At 52.3% G+C, this 9,104-nt stretch overlaps 1 protein-coding gene across 1 annotated transcript in view; it reads right to left on the reverse strand.

Annotated features, from left to right (window-relative positions):
• Slc35e1 (solute carrier family 35 member E1) overlaps positions 1-9,104 on the reverse strand; it is a 13,854-nt gene that overhangs the window by 3,928 nt on the left and 822 nt on the right. The window contains exons 3-7 of the mRNA XM_005359141.3: positions 8,965-9,103; positions 8,643-8,713; positions 6,440-6,577; positions 5,034-5,159; positions 185-430 (exon numbers count right to left, since the gene is read on the reverse strand). Of these exons, the coding sequence (XP_005359198.2) occupies positions 185-430; positions 5,034-5,159; positions 6,440-6,577; positions 8,643-8,713; positions 8,965-9,103 (720 nt within the window). The remainder of the gene's footprint in view (positions 1-184; positions 431-5,033; positions 5,160-6,439; positions 6,578-8,642; positions 8,714-8,964; position 9,104) is intronic.

Raw genomic sequence — 9,104 nt, forward strand, 5'->3', positions numbered from 1 at the left:
AGTGCTGGGATTAAAGGTGTGCGCCACCATCGCCCGGCAGGAGGGTATGTTTTATGCAGCACACAAACCCCACCCACCTTGTAAGGCACCTTTGGAATCCAGAGCCAGAATAACCCTCCTTGGCTCCTTCTTGTCCTTCCCCTAGGCTGTGCCTGGCTGGCGGACAGTGGCCCCTAATGCTCACCTTGTTGTACAGAAAGACCCCCAGGATGGCAGTCATCATGCCTAGCACATTGGTGCTGGTCACTGGATTGCGTAGCATGATGAGGGACACAGTGATGACCATGATCCTCTTGGTGACGTTGGCCACTGAGTAGCTGAGTGGGCTGATGAGGTTGAGGATACTAAAGGCGATGACATTCTGTGCAAAGTTGCAGAATCCACTGACTGCCAAGAGCAGCAGTGTCCAGGGCCACTGAGACACATAGGCCTATGGAGACAGGTAGGAAGCATCAATAGGGGAGGAGCACATATGTATTTAGGCAGACTGTCACCATGTGCAGCAGGTGGTTAGATTTTTTTTTTGAAACAGAATCTTATGTAGCCCAGGTTGGCCTCAAACTGGTGGGTGACAGGTTTGGTAACAAATGCCTTTACTGTACCACTGAGCCATTTTACCAGTTTAAACATGACCTCTGACCCTCCTGACCACTCCACTGCATGGTGCAGTGGTTGAGGGTATCTTGTCAGAGATGCAAAAACAGCCACCAAAGGATTGCAGAGATGGTTCGTCAGTTAAGAGTACTTTTCCGATTAGATTCCCAGCACCCACATAGAGGATCACAATTGTCTGTAATACCAGTCCAGGGGATCACATGCCCTCTTTTTTACCTCTGAAGGCACCAGGCACACATGTTGTACATGGACATACATGCAGACAAAACACCCATACACATAACATCTAATAATTTTTCTTCAAAAGGCCACCAAAATTGTGTGTGTGTGTGTGGCAGGGTGCAGCTTACTACAGGGATCTCCCCTGCCTCCTGGTACACAGCAAGCAGTCTCCCCACCCAGCCATCGCATAGCTCTCCCCTCCAAAGCATTCTCTGCAGTTGGAGCACAGACACAGCAGGGTGGTGGGGCATGTGCTGAGCACGAATGACGTCATGCATTCCAGCACCCAAACCCCAAACCAAATGGAAGTGAAAGTATCAAACCAGAAGGACCCGAGGAGATGGGTGACATTATCAACTACTGTTACCTTCCAGAGAGAGGGACACAGAGCCCCTGAGCCCACCACCCATTCTCAGACAGGTGCCAGGAGAATGCAGCAGCCCAGCTAGGACACGGGACAGTCCTGGGCATCAGCTTCCTCAGACGGCCCTCACACCCACCTTCCTGCCCTGCTGTCAGTTTCCAGCCATCCTGTGGCGGCCACAAGTCCCAGCCGGACCCTCTCTGAACATGGTGGTTAGCAGGCATGCCAGGGAGACACCAGGGGAAGGAAGACCCACAAGAGTAACCCACAGAGTCAACCGAATCATACTGAGCTTCCAATCCAGGCATGGTGGGCACACTTTCTACTCCAGCACTCAGGAGCTAGAGACAGGAAGATCAGGAGTTTGAAGTCACCCTAGGCCACATAATACAGGACCTAGATCCTGTCTCAAAAACACCAACGGTGGGCTGGGAAGACAGACAGCTAAGTCAGAAAAATGTCTGAGTTAAGACCCCAGCACCCATGTGAAAAACAAACAAAACAAAACACAAGAGAAACCATGCAGCTGCACATATACAGAGACAGAGCACACTGCTAGAGGCAGGAAGCTTGGGGACAGAAACGGCGGATCCTGAGGCTTGCCAGCCAGTCAATGAGATCCTACATCAGCAAGACAAGGGGGAGCTACTGAGGAAGGTGCAGGAGGCTGAGCTAGTACACACGCACTGTACACATTCACACAAATATATGCACACACACACACACTCACACTTCCTAAAGGAAGAGAAGAAAAATTGCAAGGAGTTGAAACTGGATGCACTTCCTGTTTCCGTAATAAGCTTTTTGGGGGATGGGAATTGCTGCACCCAAGTCAAAAGCCCCAAGGCCCTGGCTGGGTAAGAGTTCGCTGGGGTCACTCAGGGGTGCTGCTCTGCTCCCAGGAGGCCTAGACATGGCAGCTTCACAGATTTATGTGTTTGGGGAACTGAGTGGCCAGCCCAGGGAGGATGTACAGTGAGCCACAACTGGGGCCCCGATGGCTCCCTGACAAAAAATGCCCTCCCGACTCCTCAGCATCCACCCTCTCCTTAAACCGGGCAACTGCAATGGAGTTTGTCCCTAGCATACTGTTTCAATAAACAATCACAGAGGGCTGGAGAGATGGCTCAGTGGTTAAGAGCATTGCCTGCTCTTCCAAAGGTCCTGAGTTCAATTCCTGGCAACCACATGGTGGCTCACAACCATCTGTAATGAGGTCTGATGCCCTCTTCTGGCCTGCAGACATGCACACAGACAGAATATTGTATACATAATAAATAAATTTAAAAAAAAAAATCACAGAACACAGAGCCAGGCATTTTCCATTCAGCCTGACACTAGTCTGGGCTGTGAGAAACAAGAGGATATTTTTCACTGCTAGGTAATATTCCATTTCATGGCTATACCAGCTATTCCTCAGTTGTAGGTTGTTTCCAGCTCGCGGTAACTCGCCATGTAGCCCAGGCTGCCCTCATTCTCTGGCAATCTTCTACATCATGGCTGAGGATGGGATCACAGGCACTGCCCTATAGCGCACGGGCCAATCTCTGCTGACCCACTGGTGTCGCCACGGCACGGGCGTCTCAGAGGCGCTGTGCTCCCATTCTAAGATTTCCATTCGAGTTCTTTTTTCCTTCTTAAAAATGTTTTTTAACTGAAATAAAATTGCATCACTTCTCCTATCCCTTTCCTCCTGCCAGCCCCTTGCAGGCACCCCGAGTTAACAGCCTTTTTCTTTATTGTCACACACGTGCATGTGTGAACACACATGTATACACACAACCTGTTGAGCCTGTTTTCATTGTCTGTGTGTATGGCTTCAGAGCTGACCACCCTGCACTGGACAGCCAGGGTCCTCCTCCTGGGAAAGGCTAACTCTCCCTCTCCCAGCAGTCGTTAACGGCCTGTAGTTCTTTGTATGGGGTGGACCCTGTGAGATTTTCTCCCTCCCAGATTGGCAAGTCCGCTGATATTGTCCCTGTCTTGTTTAGGCAGCCGTTCCTAGGGAGACTGCTTCACAGTGGACTTCCTGGGATTCTGGCTCTGAGGATCTTCCCGGTCCCTCTAAGCAGATGCTCTCTGAGCTGGGATGCAGGAGCTGGGATGAGGGTGTATCACTGGGGCTGTGCTCCCACATCTGCTGATCCCCACTGTCCAGCTGTGGCTGGCTGTGATGGGTTCCACTTGGTGTGAAGAGGCTTTTGCCATGAGGGGTAGGAGCTATGCTCATCCAGGAAAGATGGTTCAGCGCAGAGGGTCCAGAAGGTCTCTTTCTCCAGATAGGGAATTACAGTCTCATGTAGCCCAGGCTGGCCTATGTAGCTGTGGATGACTTAAGGTCTTGGCCCTCCCACATACGTGCCCAAGTACTGGGGAGACACCACTCGAGTATTTTAAAACATCATGGTGTACGTATGTGGACAATGTGTGCCACGGGGCAAGTCAGTGGACGGTTTGTAGGACTTGGCTTACTCCCTCCATCATGTGCTTCCTAAGGATGGAGTATGCCCAGGACAACACAGCAGAAGACATTGGCCCTTCCTGGAGTCTTGTACAGAAGGCTACTGGGCTTCAAACTCCAGCAGCCCATGGCAACCATGGTCAAAGCCTCTTCCGAAGCTCTGTGCTTAGTGTTCACTTGTCCAACAGTGGCCTGGCCCACAAGTCCACCCAGTCTCCGGGACGCTGTGTGGGGCAGTGCTCACAGGTCCCACTAGCTGCTGCCCAGGATTTCCTTTTCTTTTTAGACAGGGTCTCATGTAGCCCAGATTGTCCTCAAACTTGCTATGTAGCCAAGGATGACTGAATTCTGATCCTCCTGTCTCTGCTTCCTGTGTGCTGGGACGAGAAGGTAAGTGTCCCTTGTTTTGTGTGTCGTGTTGAGTGGAGCCTAGGCCTTGAGGAGTCAAGGGCAAGTGCTGTCCTGGCCATAGCCAGCCCCGAGGCACAGTCCTGACATGCAGCTCAGAACCTGTTGGCTTTTTGTAGCAGGAATGACTTCATTAAGGAAGTAAAGGCAGAGGAGAAGAAAGAGTCCCCCTCACCGCAAGGCTATTTCCCAGTTCCTCACTTCCGCCTACCAGGTGGAGCCTCCGCTTTCTAGCAGCTTTTGGCGGGGACCAATACTTCCCCATTGGTCAGCTCTAGACTGTGACCAGTGCCCCACTAGAAAGAGCATGTGTGTGTACACAGGTAAGTGTATGCACTCCAGAGCGACGTCTCCAGCGTGCCGTGGCTGTGTGTAAGACAGCAATGGGGCCAGCCTCTCCTTCCCAGGACTCTAGTTCCTACAGCTGCTCACAGAGTTTGGGTTTTAGTCCATTTGGACTTAGGTTTTTGAATTAAGGAGACTTAAATACTGAAAATACAAGTGTGAATCCCTTCTGGACGCACTCCAGCAGTGTCAGAGCGTGACACCGCTGTGCTCAGCACAGGTCCCACGCATCAGGGCCAAGCACGCCGACAGAAACCCAGAAACCCTGAGCCACTATCTCAGGGGCTCTGTCAGCCTGGTCCTCAGGCTCTTGGTTTGAGATTGGTTTCTCCCTCCCACACATACTCTTGTCACTCTCATGCAGTGTCACAGGACATGGCAGGAGCCCTCGGAAGAACATACTCCATGCTGGACATTCAGTATCCAGACCTGAGATCTAAAGATTCCTATGTTCTTATAAACTAGCCTGCCTCAGGTATTACTACAGGGACAGAAGACAGAGCAGCCCAGACAGACACTCAAGAGTGTCCAGGAGGAACACACGGCTGCAGTGCCCAAAGCAGCACATGCTCAGCACACGCTAGTGAAGACACACACGTTCCCAGCAGATCAACTCACCAGGTCGCTGCTGACCAGGAAAGTGGAGAGGTCCACGAGAACCCATGTGGGGATCATGAAGAACACGGCGTGGCAGCCCAGGATGTTGAGCAGTCGCAGGTGGTGGATCCTGGAGTCCCTCAACACCTGAGGGGAGAGCACCTCATTAGAGTCGCTGACACCTGACCAACAACAAGGCCTGGGTTTCCGGCCCCCAGTGAGACTGGAATCTGATATCCAAGACTGGGTATCAGACGGGCTTGCTTGCTTAGGAAGGAACACAGCCATGCCTGGACAAAGTGCTGTCCTATAGGCGAGGGCCGACAGAAGAACAGAATTGACCCAGCAGTACACAGGCTGGGGAGGGTGCGGTGAGCCAGGTACTCTGAAGCCCCCCCTCCCCCGCTATTTTTTTATTTGCATCTGTTGTCTTTCTCTGTAGCCTAGGCTGGCCACACTCATGGAGATCCTGACTTCATTTCACACATGGTTGTGACAGGTGGGTACCATCATGCCTGGCTGATATCCCTCTGAGTTGAGTGCAGGTTGGTTTAGCCTATTGAGTCCCACCAGGCAGTGCCAGGCAAAAGCCAAAAACAGATCCTACTGCAGACCATGGTCTACAGCAGGGGGATGCCCTAACCCAAGCACCCAGCAGCATGTTCTGCAGAGGTTCACAGATGTATTTCTTACAACAGGTTGGAAATAAGCCACATTCCTAACAAGGAGACCCTCTGTGCTGCAGGTAGCACCCAGCAGCCCTGAGCCGCAGCCATGGCTGAGCTTTGCAGCAGGGTGATACCACACAGTAACCACTGAGCAGCCAGACAAGATGGGGTAAGTGACCACACCTCAGAGGCATGCTCAGCATACACATTCCTAGAAAGTAAAGGAGGGCTGGGGAGATGGCTCAGGCATGAGGACTTGAGCTCAGATCCCTAGCACCCACATAGAAGTGGGCTATAGTGTTAAGTGTGTGCAAATCAAGCACTTGGTGGTGGGGACTGCAGGCAGATCCCAGGGGCTCATGGGACAAAATGGGGGGTGGTGGCAGGTTTAGTGGGAAATAATGTGGAAGGGCTGGCAAGATGGATCAATGGGTAAAGGCTTGTCACCAAGCCTGAGGACTTGAGTTCAATGCCCAGGTCCCACATGGAGGAAGAACTGACTTCTGCAAGTTGTTTTCTGCCCTCCACTGTCAGGCCATGGCAGTGCCCTTGCACACACACACTAAGTATGTAAACAAAGTGTAACAAGAAGACTTGTAAAGAAAAAGGAACACAAGAGATCAGCAGAGTGGGTTAGGTTAGGGCCGGCTCTCAAAACAAAAGAAGGAACAGAGACTCAGGCAGACAGAAGGCACAGGAGGGTCTGCCCGGCCGTCTGCTCTGGCCCCTGTAGGCAAGCAGCATAGCGGGAGCACACACCTTTTTGGAGAAGATGTTCTGAAGGGAGAAGCAGAGCGTGGCTGCCAGGGCACTGACCAGCCCCCACACGTCGAAAGACAGCTCTGTAACAGTGGCCAGCAGGACTCCACTGATGATAGGGACCAGTGACAGGTACACCTGCAGGGGGGCAGAGGAGCTCAGCTAGCCACCACTCAGAACTACAGGAAACCTCAGGTGGCCTATTCCTCACCTGGAGGACCCCATCTTTATCCCCAGCATCCTGGCACCCAGGAAGCTGAGGCAGGAGGATCACCAAGAGTCTGGGGCTGGGTTTGGTGAGATGGCTGAAGAGAAAGGCACTTGCTGCCACGCCTGACACCTGAGCTTGATGCCCAGGATCCACACGGTGGAAGAACTGACTCGCCCAAAAGCTACCATCTGACCTCCACACAGACAGGCAAATACATAAATAAATGGGGAAAAAAGGAGGCTAGCTCGGGCTACTTTCAAATCCCGTTTCTAAGAACAAACAAAATCCAGCAAGGTAGGAAGCCAGGTGGATTTCCAGTCAGAGATTTTGTATCAAAAACTGAATACAGGCCCAATTAGTGGGCTCAGTACATAAAACTCCAGAACTCCTTGTGGGTAAAGAACCAACTCCTTCAAGCTGTCCCCTAATCTCCATGTGGACTCACGTCTCCACAAAATGTGTAAAAACAAAGCAAGACAGGCCAGGATTTTAGCAGCAGAGGGTTCTGTCCTCAAGGCAAGTGACCACTGAGACTTGGAAGCCTGCCCCTGCACTCCTGGCCATGGTCCACTCGCCCTGTCAGCATCCCACGTCTTCCCTTGAGAACAGGAATTCAGAGGTCTGAGTTATCTGCCTTGTAGGGCAGGTCTCTGCCCAAGAGGGCCAGTCTCCAGGACCTGCACTTGTACAACGTTCTCAGTGACAAGGAAAACTGATAAACACAAGGTGTGTTATCAGGTGACACACCTGGCTGCCTCCCCAGCAACTCACTCCAGGAGGCCAGCCCCACTTGACATCACCGTGAATGGAGACTGCAGAGTACAGACAGGGCTGGCCAGGATGAACATGGGCCTGAGGACAAAACTCAGTCAGAGGTGGCCCAGTTTTTACACAGTGATTCAGGGGGAAGCCATTCTGAGCTAAACCAATTATAGGACATATATAGAAAATGAACATTTGTAGAACAGGGTGAGATGGCTTCCAGCTGGGACACTGGCATCTTCCAGGCAGTCCTGAGCCCTGGGTGCTCTGTGTGGCCCACATCCAGATCATCACAACCTTGGTTTAAAAAAGCGGCAAAACCCTGTCCTGTGAGGTCTCAGTAAAGGCTCCATGCTGAGCTATACAACCTTTCTCTCTCTCTCTCTCTTGTTCTTTTTCTTGGAGACAGGGTCTCTGCAGAGTCCTGGAACTCACTATGTAGACCAGGCTGGCTTCAAACTTACAGAGATCCACCTGCCTCTGCCTTCCTAGCTCTGGTATTAAAGGTGTGCACCACCATGACCAGCTCCGAGACTTTTTGAGACAAAGTTGAGCTCTGTAGCCTAGGCTATCCTAGACTTCTCCATCCTCCTGCCTCAGCATCCTGAGTACTGGCATGACAGACCCATCATACCATGTTAGGCTCCTCAAAGTTTTAATTTCTAAGAACTGGCTGGATTCTGCCACCATCAAACTCCTCTGGCCTGGCATCTCACATCAGATCCAGCTGTCCAGCACCGACCATTCTTTCACGATAGCTCAACAGGTAAGGAAGGGCCCTTTCCGCCAAGCCTGGTAACTTGTATGGAAAGATGAGATGGACTCCTGTCTTCCAAGCTTCGCAGACAAACTGAGGCACAGCATACACACACAGATAAATGTTTAAAAAGAAGAGAAGGAAAACCTGTCTCAACTTAGTTTGTTTCTTGGTGACTTGCCAAAACGGGACCCAATAGGCATCATCAATCAACAAACCAGCAGAGGGAATCAAAACAGGAAGAAGGGACCCCAGAGGGACGTGGCACTTGGGGACAATAAATAAGAGGACATCTCCCCTTCCCACACACCTGCTGTCTGAAATGAGTGTGGGACACTGGGGAAGGCCCAGGGGGCTGACACCTTGACTTCCTTATTTGACAGGAAGCTCGAGGACTGCCACGGTCCAACCACGTCATCAACCTAGCCAGTTACCGGGAATCCCGCCCTGCCCAGGGTTTCTGCCCGGGTTACCTTGGTGCTCTGTTTTTCCTTCATGATGATCCGAGACAGGAGGACCACCCAGATGGGCATGGTGGCCTTGACTGCAAAGAGAGGAAAAGCACTCAGCGGGCAGTCCCTGCAGCCTGTACACCCGACGCCGACCTTCTCTCTCTGTAAGGCTTTCTACCGACCCCAATTGCTGGAGTCAGTTCACTCGCGAGGTTAACTCCTCCGACCTTTTCCAACCTGAGACTCGGCCGCGCCTTGGCGGTGTCTCAGTCTGGCGGCCCGCGAACTCGTACCCATACTTCGAAGCCCCAGGCAGTGCGCCCCGGCCCGCGTCCGCACCTACCGGTGTGCGCGTAGGACACCGGCACCTTCCAGATGCTAACGTGCGCCGACACCGACGCGAAGTACTTGCCGAAGGCGAGCGGCAGCACGTAGCGCGGGTAGAAGCGCGGCGGCAGTAGCGGGCCGGACGTCGGGTGCGGG

The sequence above is a fragment of the Microtus ochrogaster genome, linkage group LG1, assembly GCF_000317375.1.
Source record: "Microtus ochrogaster isolate Prairie Vole_2 linkage group LG1, MicOch1.0, whole genome shotgun sequence".
Taxonomy (NCBI): domain Eukaryota; kingdom Metazoa; phylum Chordata; class Mammalia; order Rodentia; family Cricetidae; genus Microtus; species Microtus ochrogaster.